The sequence below is a fragment of the Drosophila subobscura genome, chromosome O (assembly GCF_008121235.1).
Source record: "Drosophila subobscura isolate 14011-0131.10 chromosome O, UCBerk_Dsub_1.0, whole genome shotgun sequence".
NCBI classification, from domain to species: domain Eukaryota; kingdom Metazoa; phylum Arthropoda; class Insecta; order Diptera; family Drosophilidae; genus Drosophila; species Drosophila subobscura.
This window is the reverse complement of record NC_048533.1, coordinates 26885858-26904823: the sequence shown is the minus strand read 5'-3', so window position 1 is coordinate 26904823 and position 18966 is coordinate 26885858. Positions and strand designations below refer to the sequence as shown.

At 36.1% G+C, this 18966-nt stretch overlaps 1 protein-coding gene across 41 annotated transcripts in view; it reads left to right on the top strand.

Moving 5' to 3' along the window:
• Positions 1-18966, top strand: part of LOC117899152 (calcium-activated potassium channel slowpoke) — a 47068-nt gene that overhangs the window by 20193 nt on the left and 7909 nt on the right. For 8 of the 41 annotated variants that reach the window (XM_034808979.1, XM_034808965.1, XM_034808980.1 and 5 more), the window contains 10 exons: positions 3342-3452; positions 5448-5553; positions 7568-7720; positions 7792-7947; positions 9867-9979; positions 11113-11271; positions 11332-11408; positions 15455-15505; positions 16746-16769; positions 18201-18275. In XM_034808979.1, coding sequence (XP_034664870.1) covers positions 3342-3452; positions 5448-5553; positions 7568-7720; positions 7792-7947; positions 9867-9979; positions 11113-11271; positions 11332-11408; positions 15455-15505; positions 16746-16769; positions 18201-18275 — 1025 coding nt within the window. Of the gene's footprint in view, positions 1-3341; positions 3453-3924; positions 4031-5447; positions 5554-7567; positions 7721-7791; positions 7948-8235; positions 8349-9866; positions 9980-11112; positions 11272-11331; positions 11409-12031; positions 12068-14210; positions 14283-15454; positions 15506-16745; positions 16770-18200; positions 18276-18966 lie in introns of all 41 variants that reach the window. The other 33 variants (XM_034808975.1, XM_034808978.1, XM_034808977.1 and 30 more) reach the window with 16 other exon arrangements.

Below are 18966 nucleotides of genomic sequence, written 5' to 3'. Positions count from 1 at the left end.
CGATTAAACATTAAACAATAATAATGCATACTAAATACATATTAACAATAACTTACTATTGATTCGATTGTATACGTATATGTTAGAACTCCATATAAATCAGATTGTACACACACACACATGCATAAGTAACTCGCAGAAGAGTCTGACTCTCTAGACACCTTCTCCACAAGTACTCGTACAGACAGCAATTTGTAAATAACAAGCAACTCTAAACTTCCCGGAAGACTTCAATTTGCTCAAACTTTTTGCCTAGAAATGTATGTACGATACTAGAGTAGGCAATATTTCGAGGTGGCTGTAACAGCTGTAACAGAATCATCTAATAATTAGATGTGTGTGTAATGCCAATCCAAGAGCATCAAGCAACAAGAACTCATATTCCCGCATACTCGTATAACCAATTTAATTTTACTCTCTCTCTCTCTCTCTATAACTATATTTATATCTCTCTTTATCTCTCTCTAAACCTTCAATCAGTTATCAGCTACTATGTGTTGTAGTTCTTGGACCAATTTAATATATATACTCTTTATGATCCATACATACCACACCCCACAAAAACTATACTCAAATACTTTTCTTAATGATACAAATTTTGGTTTTCATCAATTTTCCTCTTCTTTGTGAACATCTGTTGCCGACAAAACATTCGAACACAACGGTATAATTAAGCAATAAAAGATAAAGAATCATAAATATACAATATATACGGACCTCTAGATCCAAACATATCTATCAAATCGGTTAAAAATAAGACTCCACTCCACCTAATTGTCGTTACCCAGTGTTGTGTATGGATGCGCTCTACGTTTTGAATTGATTCACCTTTTGGTTAACTCATTCGGATCAGATCAGGTAGGAGGCGAATGCTTAGGGACCTGCATCGTTGTACTTGATGTGGTATGATACTCGTATGTTGAGTGGCCCCCCCCCCCGTATGCACACACCACACTCTGTTGCGTAGCTAAGGAACCAATAAAATGGAGGAGATTGATTGCTCGCTAAGAGTATTACTCGTACCTGTACTATCCGTAAAGTAATCGAAACAACACCCGATTCCACTGCCGTATCCGTATCCGATTCCTTCCAAATCTGTATACACACACATCTCCTTTCCATCTCTCTACGACTCTCTCTCTCTCTCTCTCTCTCACACTTTTTGTAACTCTTTCAAGATTTGTCCTATACGCTGTTTTTGTTTTACTTGAAACTCACCATTCATTGCACATACATATGTATGTATCTGAGTGCATCTGAAGAACAAACATTGAAATTATATTATATTTTCTGATTGAGATTCATTTTCATGACCAACACATGAACAGCAATTATATGCGGAAATAAAATAATGAAAATGCGTGGCCAGGCATCAAATGTTTAACTTTCTCACTATATCTACATTATTTCCAAAAAAGTATATACAAATAATCACAAAAAAAAAGAACACAAAATCAGTCTTAACCAAAATGTCTCCATTCTTTTTTAGCTGATGCAATTAAAAGAAAATGCCACACAAGAACTAAAATAATGTAGTTCGTTTCTTACGTTTGTTTGTTCGTTAAATGCAAATTGAAGTTCTTCTTTCTTTTTAGAGTCCTAATAAAGCACAATTTTTTTACTGTCACTGTAGAGGTAAACCTGTTGATATTGACTTGCAACCCGATTTAAACCACGAAGAAACATTTGACAAAATTCACTTATCATAACATGTGGACCACGATTTCTCTCATTATTGGAAAATTAACGTAAAGACGATTAAAGATGGGACTAATAGAGAATATTTTGAAAAAAAACATTAAAAAATAATATTGATATCTTAGCAATGAATAAACAATTTTTTTTTTCAACTACATAATTACTAATTTTCTTATATTCTTCGATTTCAAAACATCAAGACTACAAACATTTCTTAAAGATCTCTTAGCTGCAAAGATCTTATTATATTTGTTTTTATTTAGGGTAAATTGACCTTCATTTAACTGTGAACGAATTTTATTATTTGACTGTCTTCGACACTGTAGTTTACTGTGGTCATGGTTTGTATGACATAGTACAATGAAACCCTCACACAAAAATCACACACAAACACACCCACATAAAAAAGAGTATGCATGTCGTAGTTAGCCTGGCACTGATACACTACACTATTTTACCTAGGTATGGAAAGAATGCCTGTCTGGTTCGCCTGAATGCCTGATTGCATGACTGTGATAACAGTGAATATCCAACCAAACCCATAATCTTTTTTAATCATAGCACCCTGTAGAAATATAAATAACTAAACATTAGCAAATGGAATGAGCGTAGTGTATTATACAATGTGTACATAGTATATAGAGTACCAATACGATGGCCAGTTGCTGGCCAGTTTTGATGCTTTCTTGATGCATGTAAGTTGATTGAAAACCAAATGGTGTGCGTAGCTAAGCCTTAACCTAGAACCATATTGATTTCCAATATATATTTACTATATAATTATCATTTGATTGAACTGCAGCCGCAGAGTGCTGCCGCTGCGGGGACGAGATCCTCATTTTGTGTCTATTATATTTTCTTGACATTGAATTGATTTGTGAACAAGCCTCTGGGGTAGCAGACTAAATTCATGCATTCTGCATTTATTATTTGACTTTAGTTAATTGAATTTTCGGTTTGTGTATTTTGTATAATTTTTGATAAATGTTTGTTTTCCAAAGAAAATGCAAAGTAATTTATACTTTACCACAAAATAATACTGACAAGCCAAAAAGATATAACATAACCAAGCAACGACAAGCAGTTGATAAATAATACAAAAGAGATCAAAGCATAAATCACTATAAAGAAATATACAGAAATACAAGACAATAAATATATAAAATCTCACCCAAAGAACATGCACTCATCTAAACACATACAAGGCACTCTCACAGATACACAATCACACACACAAAACACATGCATCAGTTGTAATATGTAATTGTATGGCTTGTGGTTTGGCTCATGGAATGCTATCATATCAGAGATAAATTAATGAGCCAGGCCCAGAGACAAACTAAGGAATTGAATTCCAAAATTGAAGCCAAATTCAATTTCTGTCTCCCTTGCTGCTTCACTCACACACTAATTCTGGCACACATAAACGCATACGTACACACACTCACACTTACACATACACACACATTTACATACCCATATAAGTATAATACATGTACAGCGGTTCAATGCATTCCACCCTAGGTTTAAGCCAAATTGTTGCTTTCCCCGTATCGATACCAATAACAATTCAATGGAACTAATCTATTTATCTCTCTATGCAACACCCCCACACACTTGAACGAACCAACCGAAACACACAGACATATTGTAGTATGCGGTCATATAACATACGAGTCCGTGTCGCATTTCCTGAAGGACTTTCTCCACGAAGATCGGGAGGATGTCGATGTCGAAGTGGTCTTTCTCCATCGGTAAGTCCATCTAGAACCTGTCCAAAACAGCAGACAAACCTCTTTTTAAACGTATTGCTAATTTGTTGTGCCGTTGTTCATTTGAATTTATATTTTCGTAAATGTATTGTATTTTCAATTGATTTTGTTAAATGAGATCAGGAGCAAAAAACAAATATAGAGCAGTACTTAAGCAGAATGAGAAAGGGGCCAACAGTTGTGCAGAAAAGTATGCTATGGTATTTGTCAACAGCTGCTCGCCTCTCACTCGATAGTTGGGGGACAGACATCCCCCAATGAGATAAGTTAGACCCAAGGCACTATTAATAAGTATTTGCATTAAACTAGCCTCTAGTCCACACTCAGAGAGATACCAATCGATTTAACTTTTATATTGTTTTTACCCTTTTGCTTTGACTACTTAACTATTAATATTGAAATATATCATATATCATGTAATGTAATGTAAACCATACGACGAACAATTAAATAGCAAAGAGCCTGACCTGGAGCTAGAAGGACTGCTGAAGCGTCACTATACCACAGTGGCCTTTTTTCAGGGCACTATGATGAACGCAGTCGACCTGGAGAGAGTCAAGGTACACAGAACACACACTAAGACACAACACAACCAACCAGTACACCATCACACGTACATTTACAGACAAACAAACATACATACATACATACACCATACACAGTGAAAACAGTGAGCGTACATGAAAACACATGCAGAAATAACGATATATTCGAGCCGCGATTGTCAGGTGCTCCTACTATGTACAACGATACTACAACTCATTCGTATACCATGTGAATGTTCTTGTGTCCGTTCGCAGCCCATGACAGTGACACGCTACAAAGTAGTCTTCCGAATAACCGAAATGCAATTTCAAAAATAATATTATCAAGTTCTATTTTCTGCTGACATCTCCACAGCAACTAAGCAAAAAGACACGCCCTCTCCATAACGTCTCTATATACTCGAACCATAAATCTTTGCTCGCTCTCACCTTGAATTTGAACAATTCAATTATGTTTATTTTTATTGCAATTTTATAGCTTCATTATGGCATTCTTTTTAATGGTTTCCGGTTGCTGCTGATGAGATTTCACAGAAATCGTTTTCTACCAATTTTTTCTCAGAGCTTCATTATAAAATTAAAAAAATAAAAAATTCTCACTAAATAAAATATATACTCAAATATATTATAGGTAGAATTTAGTTAAGATTCCCTTACTGCATAATTTCACTTTTTTTCTTTTTTGTAATATCCTACACGTTGGCTTTAAGTAATTTAACCTGCTTAATGGAATGTCCTCCTTAGATGAAATTTTATTCGATTTCCAAATTACAATATAGCAGCATATATTTTGATTCCATACAATTAAAATCTAGCTAAAGCTAACATAAAAACACTCAAATTTAATTAGCTTTAATCTTATTCTTTATTTCGAATACTTTGTAGAAATCTAAACAGATATTATTTATTTGTACTTTATGGTAAACTGTTTTGATACCCTTTAGAGTCGATCAAGTATTGAGACCATAGTTATTAAGTAATCTTAATAGGTTATTTAAGGAGAGTTTATACATAGAATATAGACCCAGGGCTATACAGTCTTATAAGGAGTTTTGATGGAGTATTTAGATTTAATGACTCACAATTTTCGTTGCACCTCCGGCTTGGAGTATTTATTTTAACAGTTGTCTGCATTCGTTGATTTTCTTTTATTTTCATTTGCATACTTGCCGACCCACAAAAAACTGCACCATAATCATATGATGTGTATATTGTTTGTTGTGTTATATACACACATGCCAAACCCACACACTCCACCTGCAATGATGATCTTCTGTTTCTTTGAACACCAACCCAATCCACGTAAACCTTGTGTACATTGGAAACATTGAAAACTCTAAAAACTTTGTATTATTTTCCCAAAAAAAAAAAAAAAAAAAAAAAATCGAAAAAAAAAACAAAAAAACGAATTTTGATTGAAAATTTAATAAAGTAAACCACCCGATTTGGAACTTGAGGGTTTGTTCAAACGTCATTTTACCACCGTGGAGTTCTTCCAAGGAACCATTATGAATCCGATTGATCTGCAAAGGGTTAAGGTAAAACAAAAAAATGTCTTTTCATTTGATCTGTTATCTATGTTTGTATGTTGCTTTTCGTTCGATTCATTTACCGTTGGCCGTTTTCCGTTTTCGTTCATGTGTCGACCTGTTCTGAGCTATGATTTCATTATGTATTAACCAAAAACCCCCAGACTATGCGTACTACCACTACTTCGTACGTACTTGTATAACGAACGCTCAAAATGTAATTACAACCCGCCTATAAATAAACCCATAATCGTGTATATCTGTGTATATGTATATGTGTGTATGTGTATCGTATATCTATGTGTATAAACGATACCCGTGTTCAACATATGTATTGCCATGTTTATGTATGTAAATCATAGTAATGTGGCCATTATGCGTTGGCGTATTCTCGTTCGCTGGCTTCATTTATCTGCCCAACAAACAGCATCATTTTTTTCATTTGTATCTGGCATTCGTATCATTTGGCCCAGCACTCGACTAACCCTGTGAGATTATGAACAATACATAAATAAACCAGCTGCGATTCACCGGCCACAAATAAACACACATTACACAATTAATTGCTGTTGACATTGCTGTGAAAAAACACGATTTAATTTTAATTTACGAGTATCATTAGTGAAAGCTGCATTACTTACAACAATAATCCTTTATGTATTTTCGAATCTATGTATGTGCTAAGTATCTTATTGTAATTGTTAAGTTATTTATTGTATATTGTATATTAGGGAGTCAACACTCAAACTGCAAGCCTTAAACAAATCAAGAAAATTTCTGAATATTCTCAGAAAAACGGTTTATCCAATGCAATCTCTAAAATCCATTGTATTCTTTCATATAATTTTTTATCTTTAGTTAAGGTAATTATCGGACTCTACAATGGATTATTCCCATAATAAGAGCCTTAGGTCTTTCAACCACAAAACAGTTTCTTTGATAAAGAATTATAAATGAGAAATTGAGGAAATAAAAACGAAATTGAAAACGCTAGGGTTTCAGTTTATCATTGTATAAATATCTATACATGTTTTAACCTACTTCTCAAAATGAATCTTGCAAGCAGCTCAGTTGTATCTACATATAAAACTTTAACTATATTATTGTGTTCCAAGTATATTAATATTGTCTTAAGACATTTCGTTTATAAATATAAATTTGTACATAACAACTTAATCGATATCCTGCATGAGTCAGAGCTGCTTTATTGTCGTGCCTGCTTGGGACGTGCAACCGTAACTATATCTATCGCATCTATTGCATGCGCGGCGCCTGCATGCCCCATAATCGATGACAGAGTGCTTGTGGCTAATGCAAATATATTGTCTAATCCCCACTTGATTTGCTCTTTAGTTGTATATGGTTTTGATATTCTGTTTAGTTATCCAACACACAGCCACTTCAGCGTTCTTTGTACTTACACACCTCTTCACCCAGCCACCGCCCAAAAATGCACCGAGCGTTCGCTTTATGATTTCTTATTTTGTCCTTCAGTTAAAGTTAAAACCAAACCAAAGACAATGTCCAGCAACCCACCCACCCAGCAACAATCTTACTACCGCTTACTATCTTCCCCCAATCGCTCATACCGGGCAATGCTAATGAACAAACCCAAACGAAACCTACCAAATACTCTATGCATATGCAATACATCTGACAGTGCCAGATCAAACCAAAACTAAAAACCAAACCAACAAACAAACACTTCACTGTGGCATTTGAAGTACTCATATTCGTACCATAGTTGTCCAGTCAATGTGCGTGTAAACCGCTTACTAATTGTTAATATTGTGGACAATGCTCTAAACGTGACACCTCTGCAGTATATATATTCACAATAACAGTAACAGCAACAATTAAAATCACTGAACAAACTCAACCATTACAAACAACTTGGAACAGTTCAAACATAACAAAACTAACTCACATGAGACATAGTCTGACCACAACAAGAAATCCATGCCACAATCCAATGCTAATCGGTGACTTCTGCATTTCAATATCTCAAACCCAAACCCAACAGGTTCACGAAGCCGATGCCTGCCTTGTGCTAGCTAACAAATATTGCCAAGATCCCGACGCAGAAGATGCTGCCAACATCATGAGAGTAATCTCCATCAAGAACTACAGCGACGACATCCGCGTCATCATCCAGCTGATGCAGTACCATAATAAGGTGTGTACCGTTCTCTAATGTATACGTCCAGATTCTATGGTAAACGACTTGATCTCTTATCTGTTCGTCAGGCGTACTTGCTCAACATACCATCGTGGGACTGGAAACAGGGAGATGATGTCATCTGCCTGGCCGAGCTGAAGCTGGGCTTCATTGCCCAGAGCTGCTTAGCCCCGGGCTTCTCCACTATGATGGCCAATCTGTTTGCCATGCGATCGTTCAAGACGGTAAGTAGGGTTGCTAGTCCTCCCCGAATCTGTCACCCAACCAACGAAATACCCGACACAGTCACACAACCAACGTTAAATCCACCAAAAACAGGCCAAAAACCTCAAGTTAGATGTTTTGAAGATTTACAGATTTGCAGATCCAAACCGAATTTGTTGTATTGCTGACATATGCAATGAGTAAAAAAACTGGGGGCAATTAATATGTCAATAAGGGTCTATGCCCGTTTCCCGTACCGAATATAAGTATCAAATCAAATGTCTATATATTACGTCTCTAACCCATAGTCGCCAGACATGCAGTCTTGGACAAATGATTACCTGCGCGGCACTGGCATGGAAATGTACACAGAAACATTGAGTCCCACATTTATTGGAATACCATTTGCTCAGGCCACTGAGTAAGTCACGCAGCAGGCAGTTTTCAAACTTTCCAACCAAATATGCTATATATCGTAATACTCGTACCAGCAAAAAAAAAAAAATACAATATCGTATCTACTACTACTCTATTCTACTACTTGTTAATCGTGCAGCGTTGAACGAAAAAAAACAACAACAAATTATTACAATAAAACAAGAAAATATTTTACACCATGACCAACATCAGAAACATATACACACGTATCTCTGGTTTATGTGATGAAGTTTTATTGTGATTGGAGCCTCTTTACATACGTATGATATTGCTCGAAAGTAGACATACAATCACAATCAAACTTCCTGTCAAACCATGAGAGACTATTCACAAAACACATTGTTATTTGTTTTTCAACTCAGTTCTGATTGTCGTTGTAAAACTTTTTTACTCGATCTGTTTTTAATTGAACTCAAAATGACAAAACTCCGGCACGTTTACACCGATCTTAATGTGTTATAACGTGTAAATGTGCCTGCAAGTGGAATTAGATTATATTTATTCTTTCCATTCAGACACAATCACATTCACAGTTACACACACACAAATAAACACATATACACTGTGAAAAATTAGTCGTTGTTTCAAGCTAATTCTTTGTGTAATTGAGTGTTCTAAGTGTTCAAAATGCCTTCAGTGTTTGCAAATACAAAAATATGGTTTATTTTACTTCATTTTCCAAAAGTAAATTTCGAAAGCTGTCCAGGCAGTTCTATTGACTCTTTATTTGAGGACACCAACACACACAGATAAACACGATTACATAGACACACACACACACACCAACACATATAAACATCGCTAATTGTATGGTATCGATGTGAGCGGAGCGCTCTGACTCTCCCTCCTCTCTCTATCTCTCTATCTATCTATAAAAACAATTCTAAGTTTTGCAGCGTGCATTTGAGTTCAAGTTGGTTTTTCTTTTTTGATTTTCTGATAGTTTTGGTTGACGCTTTTGTTTTCTGCTCATTTGACACACGTTCGGTTCGGCTGAGTCTTGATGCCGTCCGCCACCCCCCGCTCGTGCCCCTTCAATGCTGTAAAGTAAAGTTCGCCAGAAGTGTACAGAAAAAAGAATAAAACCGAATGCCAAGACCAGAGAACTGCCATCACGAAGCGTTCGCAACGTATTGTACTGTATACTGTATCTATGCCAAAGCCAAAGCCAAAGTATGCAATGCCTGACCCAGAAACAAGCACTTCCCCACACAGAAAGAAACACAATCAGAGAAACACCACTCAGCCAGCACAGACCCTCGCCAGCTGTTGAAATGTGTGCCGTAGACCCATAGCCCCTGCCCAGCTATGCGATGAGTGTAAGATGTATCCGAGCGAGCCAGTGAATCCACTCTAGGCTACTCCACCCACCCAATACCACACTACAAAACAGACCAAACAAAAACGAACAAACAAAAAAATGATAAAAAAAATGCGCCACGTAGTTACTTAGCGAACTTACTAAATGCAAACCACAACAAAACCATTTTCTAACTTTCAGTCACCAGACACACAGGCCTGGCAAAATGATTATCTTCAAGGTACAGGGTGTGAGATGTATACCGAAACCCTATCACCTTCATTTACCGGCATGACATTCCCACAAGCCAGCGAGTAAGACTCCAAAATGAGAAATTAGAGAAAACAAATTATATGCAAACTGTATAAAAAATACTACTACTTCTACTACTACTACAACTTTTTGCATTGTACAAAATAAGTTTGTTTAACAATTCTTTTTCCATTATTTATCAACTTGAATTCGATTCCGTTTGATTTACTCTCCTTCCTCATAATACTCGTAACAAACAACTAAACAACTCAACTTATTGTCGCCTACGCCAAACCCAAACTTTCCCAGACCACTCTCGTACTACCTCCATATCTATTTACTCATAGCAAGTGAAACGAAAACTGTAACCCAATCCAGAGCAAACGCATTGAAAACCCTGTAACTGTATATCAACTCGTACCATACAACACTCATTCTAATTGGCTCACATCGCATCCGTATCTGCAACCGTAATCGCATCCGATCGCCGCAATCGCTTGCCCACCGAACTCCGCTCGCTGCGGTTCGTAATCCGTCCGGACACCACACACCAAAACACTGCAAACAATTGTCCAGACTTTTGGTCAAGGCGCTCACCTCCACCAGAACCACTCCACTCCAGTCCACTTCTCAAACTCCACCCTAGATATTCCCGACTCATTGCATGTGCATCGTGTAACGTTTTTGTCCCCAAAGTCTTAGAGTGTAACCTAGTAAATTGTACGTAGTTGGCGATGGACCACTGATGTTCTTGCGTCCTTAGTCTTGATTTTTGTTTAAAATTTTTCTAAACATTTTACATGATTTTTCTAAGCATTTTGCCTAGCATTTCTTAATTTTTCTAAGCATTTCTCATAGGGTTACTTGTTTTCTGTAAGCATTTTGCGTAGCATGACAACTTTCGCTTGTCAATTGTCTTGTTTGCCACTTTTTTTTACAGTGTACGCTTTGAAAGCACTCACGAACACCAACACGTGAACAAACACGCCACTCAAACACCCACACCCACACTCTCACTCACACACTCACACACAAACACACTAAATGTGCATGCCATGTTCTGAGAGAGTTCGACTACACTTTTGTAGCATACTAAACTAGGTTCAATTACAATACTTGTAAAGCAATTCTAGACTAAGTTTGAGCTTTCTGGGTTATCGGGAACTAATGGACACCCGTTCTCCCCCGCGTTTAGACTGTGTTTCTCCAAGCTGAAACTGCTGCTGCTCGCAATTGAGATCAAGGGAGCCGAGGAGGGTGTGGACAGCAAAATTTCCATAAACCCGCGTGGGGCCAAGATTCAGGCCAATACGCAGGGCTTTTTCATAGCACAAAGCGCCGATGAGGTGAAGCGGTAAGAAAACCTGAAGTAGAGTTTTGATGTGTAGATCCAATAACCAGTTTTCTTGTTCAGTGCCTGGTTCTATTGCAAAGCCTGCCACGAGGACATCAAGGACGAGACGCTGATCAAGAAATGCAAATGCAAAAACTGTAAGCAAACCCATGTACCAATATTCCACCCGAATTCTCTATATCTCTTAGAGTATCTGTGTACTTATTTTAAATTATTGGTTTTTATTTTAATATGTATGTGATTTAATTGTTTCGTTTGTGAATCGAAAGTTATGAAGACAGCCAGAGCTGAACATGCCAAACCGAAATAATAAGCATTCAAACATAGCTTGTAAGAACTTTCTAGCTGAGGCACGGGCAGATTCTAGGTATAAGGCTCCATACTCTTTTTAACCTAATGAATATCTTTAAATACTCTCCTTTGAAACTACTCGAATATTCTTATAAATACAATATCGATGTTCTTTTATTATATATTTATTATGTATATGTGTTGGCGCGTGTGGCCCTCGCTCTCAAAAACCTAAACCAATAACTGCAACAACCACAATAACTAACTATGTATAACCGAACCGCAACAACAATATGCATTGCATGTCTGCAACTGCAACTGCCACTGCAAAACACACACCTATACATTTCAATGCGTATATGGGTGCGTGTGTGCGCTGCACTTGCAACATGACATAACGAATAAAACCAAAATCGAATCATATATAATACAAAATAATACCAACCAATGCCATAACTTTGTCCCACAGTGACTGTTCAGCCCAGGAGCAAATTTGATGACTTAGGTAAATCAAGTTACAACACCGTATAACCCAACCAACAATAAAACATACACTAACAAGACCAAGAACACCAAAGCCCACACAAACACTTCTCAGTTTATGAAGTTCTATTCAATACCAATACCAAAACCAATTCCAATTACAATTCCAACTTTTGTATAAAGTTCATTATGCATATTCCAATTTCTTTTGTTTGTACATTGAATACAGCAAAATAAAGGTCCCTCCGAATCCCAGACCCGAACCGATACCTCCCATTAAAGCACTTTACCCACCTTCACCACCACCGAAGAGCACAAAACAGTCAAGTTTTTCTTTCATTTGACTTTGATTTTATTCCGTTTATTTTTTTAAAGAATTTTTCAATGCAAAATGTCTATTTTGCCAGCCATCGACTATCCTTGTGTGCTCAGACCTCTGTCCATAGCCGTTTCCGATTTCATAACCACAAACATACCACCTCTACTATATATTTGAACAATGTGCCATCCGTCCTGCCGTCCTGCCCGTTTATCTAGCCCATGTGCAGTTCTTTTTGGTCACTGTTTCGTTTTGACATGCGCTCCTAAATAATCCACCAAGTAACAGTTGACTACAACGATTACACACACACAAATATATCGACATATAATATATATATATATCCATAAATACCCTTTTGATGGCTTCCCTGGACAAGTAAACCCAATCCATCGAACTTGTAAATATGTTTGTGAGATATGCAACCCCAGTTCTTTGATTAATCATAAATACAACAGCCACAGCCAGCAAGAAATGTTTACCCAAACTCTTTGCTTTTCCTTAACCATAACCTAACTAACCATTAGAGTATAACCATGATAGATGACACTTCAGATTTTGAGTTTTTAAGAGTGTATTTTGTTTTCAACCCTTATGAAATACAATCTGAAAAGAACCCAAAAAGAGTCACCGACTCTAACCTATTTAAATATAGAAAATATACCAAATTTCTATGTTTAAAGAAATTCGAAAATGGAATGAAAACTTTTTCTCTATGGATTCAAATTTTTCAACTTATGCTGAGACCGTTTGACAGCTTTGTATTTCATTTTAAAGGGCATGGCTAACATTTTTCTCTATTTTTTACAAATAATTTCCCGAATTTAAATGCGAAAATCTCTTTTGATCGAGCATTTAAAACTGCACAATTTTGTTTAACAGTCTGTCTCGCTTCTCATCGCCTTCTATCTATCTCTCTCTCTGTCTGTCTCTGTAACTCCCTCTTAATCCTTTGTACCTTATACTTATGTGTTGAGAGCCATACAAGAACAAATCTAACAGAACCAATTTAAGTGCATGGAACCGAGCACAGAAATCGATTTACATTTTATTACACCATCACCATACGAAAAAAAGAAAACGTTTTGTAAACGAATATACTCTCTATTTTCGATCGATTTTGACTCACTTTTGCAGCATCCAGCTCTGATATTTAAATACTCTTACTAAAACCTATAACTAAATTAACTTTAAATACTTGCCCGTAGACCTAAGTTATTGAAATGCTGCGCCGACTTCACCAAAATCCTTTTAACTATTTTCCTTTACTTTGTCTTCTTGGCGTGGCACTCAACTCACTCACAAAATTTCTATTTATATTATATAACTGTGAATTATATTATGCGATTGTACATACATATATAAACAAGAGTAGTGGCAGTGGCACTCCCAAGAAAAATGTGTCAATAACTTTAGAGCAGGTTACTTAAAAAACTTAAATGTTGCCAAAGGCAACTAATGTTATGTATTTGGTTTCTATGTAGCGTAAAACCTAAACAAACTATAAGTACCTATATTCTACGACTTTTAATCTTAATATGTATAAAACCTTACGATCTTAGCTGCAAATGTTCTCAAGTAGATAGTAAGTTGGCCGAGTTTGCCGATTTTGCGTTGGCTGCGTTATGGCTTTGACCGAGAAGCGGGCCCCGTGTTGCAGCTGTGAATGTGAAAGTTCCATTCGCCAATTTGTAGCGCCTAGAGCTTAAGTTTCTAAAACAAATCCCCGAATTCCCACACCACAGACTTATATATATTCTCATATACGAGTATATATGTACATACATATGTATGTATGTTTGGATGCGTGTGCTTATTTGAATACCAAATCGTAACCATATTGCAGATGTTGGCATGATTATGATGCAGACGGGCATGGTCAACCAAGGCATCACATCGGTGATGAATACAATGGAGGGTACGCTTTCAAAATCATTTCCACAAAACGAAACCAAAATCAAATAACAAATTATTTACAATTTGCGGCGCTCTATAAAATATAATATCCATATCCTTATATCTATATTCTACCATGCCAAACGATTTATTTGTTGCTGCTAAACCTAACCTAATCGAAATAACAATTTAATTGAGCGTCTGCCAAAGGATGTCTAAGTATTTACTTATATGTAGTCCTGCATAGAATCGAGATGATAAAATACCGTTCATAGGTCTTATTTGATAGCCGTATTCCCATGTCCGTTTATATGTTTATCTCTGAAGGCTTTCTTGTTAAATTTAACTTATTAAAAATCATGAATGATTAATATTATATTGCAGGGTTGTACACCAATGTAAACTTAGCCCCCCTTGGAATGCGCTCTTTACATTTGGCCCGCCAAATTGGTACTAAAATCAAAACCAAAACGAAAAATATTCGCAAATTAATAAATTAATGAACCAGGAAACCTAAAATACTTAACTAAATTGATGTAAATCTATCAGCGTTTGTGTGTCTTTAGTTAATGCCAAAATACTGCTAATCGCCATATGAAACCCGCCTAGAACCGAACCCCGCAAGACTCTAGAGACTGTGAGAAAAATCGAAGAAGTGGATCGAGTAGGGAGTTCTAATACTAGGAATTCAGTTTCAGTTAAAATGTTGACTTCAGTTTGTACCATAGCTCTTTCTGTCGCTCTACCGTTCTTTTTCTCTATCTCGTACTCAGTATAAATATAACATTTAAAATAGATTTAAATTAGTTTTGCAACGATTTCTTTCTGGTTTGGTTCGCCCGAGACGCGCGAGTAAATTGTCATACAAAACAGAAAGCATATCTAGTCTGTACTCTCTGAATACATTGCATATATCTATTTATAATCATGAACTACATGCCACATATAAATATCTAAACATATATTTACCGAAAGTTCAAGTACAACGTGTGCCGTGTGATTTAATTATATAATTTGGTTTTTAGAGTATTTTATTTTGAATTTTGTTTAAGCTATAATTTGATTGGTTCCTTGAATGATATTCAACGTGAAGTTTAAGAAGAATATGTTGGAAAATCAACTATCATTACCTTACCATCATTTACCTATTCACACAAATCCTATAAAATTCTGTTTTCATGATACAAAAAACAGTGGCCACCTTCCGGAAAGGCGTCCGAGCCGTACAAATGGTTGGGCGTGCAAGTACGTATAACTTTCTCTACTCTCTCACTTCCTCTCTCTCTCTCTCTATCTCCTGACTCTGTCTCTACTCTACTCTACTCTACTCTACTCTATACTCTATTCTACTCTACTCTGCTGTACTGTAACCGAATAAGCATACGAAACATACAAATTTACAACAGAACCCAAGAAGACACAAACAGAACGAAGCCTCTGATCGGCAACTCAAATGTTAGCCCTTTGCATACACATTTACGCGTAGCTCTTGCTCCTTTAAAATTCTTCTAAGAGCCTAACTTACTAACAAACTAATTCTGATTGGTATTGCTCTGTTGCATATGCAATACTGTCAGGTCGAAACAGACCCAAGCCAATCAATCAGTTAGCCAAAGAATCGAAAATCAATTTAACCCAGTCGTGAAACAGATTCCAACACATAAAAGCCCCCTCTGAACCCTTTTCACGCTCTCTTTTCACATAAACTCACACAGATACACACACTCAGACTCACACAAATATATTCGTTTCTACTCGTTCGTTCCTAGTAATTCTGTACTTTTTCATAATCAACTTTAACCTTAGTGTGCGTGTGTGTGTGTAGAACAGTCAAGAACAAAACAAAAACCAAGTACATATGTTTTGAGCCAATTAATATTCAGATAACTATTCGAATACTCGTACTATTCAAAACTCATACTCGTTTCTAAAGTTCTGTTTTCGTATGTAATCCATACCACCCGTACTTATACATACATACCATACCCCATATGAGGTCGTGGGATTATCATCTTACTCTACATAAATATCGTATGTCGTAAAAGTATTTTGTACAAAAAGTTACCTATGTATATGTATTGTACCGTATTGTATTTATCGTATCGTATAGTATCTATCGTGTATGCGTGGTACAACCTCTATTTGCTCACGTATCTTAGGACAACATATACACGTACTCGTACCAAAAACTCTACCCAAGTGATACACACACGTACACCCTATGAAAACACAACAGTCTTCTCGTTTCCACCCCGATCTTACCCATTATACTCACATTCTCTGTAAAATATATGTAAGACACTCAACATTCTTCGTCTGGAGCTGTGTTCCTTTCAATAATAAATATATATATATATATATATCTTTTATATATGTAAACGTATCATCTTTCTATTGTACTCCTCCCCTACCCACACATTCGTGTTCCGTATCAACTACTACAACTACAATACTCCTATTTATATGTCTCTGTGTGTGTGTGTAGAAGACGATGAATACTCGTTGTCAAGTAAGTCAAAACTAACTCAAAATGTTGTATATGCAAAGAATAAAAAAATCAAAAAAAAAAATAATAATCAAATCGCATTTGTACTCGTCTTATACATTTTATTGATAAATATTTATTTTGATTTTAATTAATTAGAATTTCTACAAATTCCTTCAACGGTGTGCCAGTGCACGTTTTTCTTCAGTTTACGTGATTTGTGTTGTATCTTGGTTTAGTTTTTTCATTTTAGTTGGTTTGTTAATCTTTATGGTTTTTTCTCAGAGATATCTCTATGAAATTAGTAATAGCGTTCATACATATGTACATCAATACATATGTATGTAAGTTATTTTTTACCATACATAAAAAACATAAATAAATGCAAATGACTTGAGAAAAGCAAAGCAACTGAAGCCGAATGATTAAAGCCACAATCAGATCACCTACACCAAAATATAAGTATGCGGCAATCAAGCAGCTCCTCCCATCCCCAGCACCAGCCACAAAAAGGAAGGGAGGAGGTATCCATATTCAACTGATAAATTCCAAATTGAGTGCAGTTTAATTGCTAAAAAATATACATCGAATCATTAAATGCAGCCCCATGGCAGAGCCAAGGGTCAAGATAGCTAGTGCAACTAGTAGTTGGAGAGATTGTTTGAAGTTATTCCGTTCAGTGGGTGTTAGAAGTTCTAGCAGTCTAAGTACTAAATAATAAATGCTTTCGTAATCCGAAACCAAACTCAACTGAGGCCAAAGCTAAAGATAATAATAATATGGAAAATACAATTGTCCATCTTGCTACTCAGCTTGTAGTCCGCACTTAGTCGAACGTGTTGCTTAAATACTGCTTCAAGCTTTAACCGATATGCTTTTGAATCCCACTCTTAACCGATATTCCTGCTTGCTTAGCCTTGTCTTTGGATAAATATATGTATACTCTTTGTATAACTGTTTGTATGTTGTGTATTATATGTACCATAATAGCCATCACAAGTTCTGTTCCAACTCATATTTATTTGCATGTTTTGTTCAATAACTCTAAAGCAAAAACCCTAAAGTGTATCCCAAAAAAACCATTTTCCCTGACCATCTTGAACACTTTTCTTTGAGTTTTGGTTGAAAAAAGGTATATTTTGTTTTCTGTTCGTAAGGTTTTTCCTGGGTTTACCGAACAGTCAGACTAGTTTCACTATGATTTTCTCTCAATTTTAGTATTTTATTTTATCAACCAATGCAGACTATTACCGTTTCAGTTCTTACAAAAAACCAACACTCCCCTTAAACAAACCAAAAAAATGTATATTCAAAAAGCAAATTATGAGCTTCACATAAAAAGCATTACCTTATAAATAACACACAAAAAGAAAAAATAAAAAATAAAAAGAAATACATACACTCAGAATCTAATTTATTGAAGCTGTGCCATAACAAAACCAAAATATCTTACAGATGAACACCATCCTGCACCCACATTTACGCCTCCAGAGCTACCCAAACGGGTGCATGTGCGTGGATCTGTATCGGGTAAAGTCTCGTCTCACAATATAGAAAAGCGAACCATTCACTATATGGTATAAGTCAATGAAAATGCCAGAGAAAGGTTTTTTTGAACAGAATACGTCTGTAGGAGACCAATCCAATCACACACACACACATATTTTACAATCAATCTCAGTTTGAGTTTCCGTTTCCGTTTGCGTTTTCGCTTCCGTTTCGTATGCCTCAGTTTGCTTTTTGCCTCAGATCATACGATAAGAAAAGTATCCAAACCAATCGATAAAAATAACAAGTAAAGCCCATACTAATTGTTTAGATATTTGTTTGCATAATCTTTGTCTTTTGTTGATTCAGAACTCGTTTCTCTGCTAATGTAACTGGTTAATGTAATCTATCTAATGAACTGCTATATATCTCCTATAACTCATATTTGAATCTAATTCAATCCATATCGATGTCTATTTAAAGCATTCTTACTTTATGTTTTTCAATTGTATAACCTATCTGCTTGTTAAGAACCTTATATTTTATTGTTGCAAGCTACACACCAGAGATCACAGATCACAGAACCCAGAACTAAGAACCAATAACCAACCTAAACAAAAAGCAACATGCGGCTCAAAAGTACCTTTCCTGATTAACTTTGACTAATACTTAAAGCCAATGAGTTTCTCTTCCACACTCCGACCAGCACCTCATTCAATTAGCTTAGGAACTA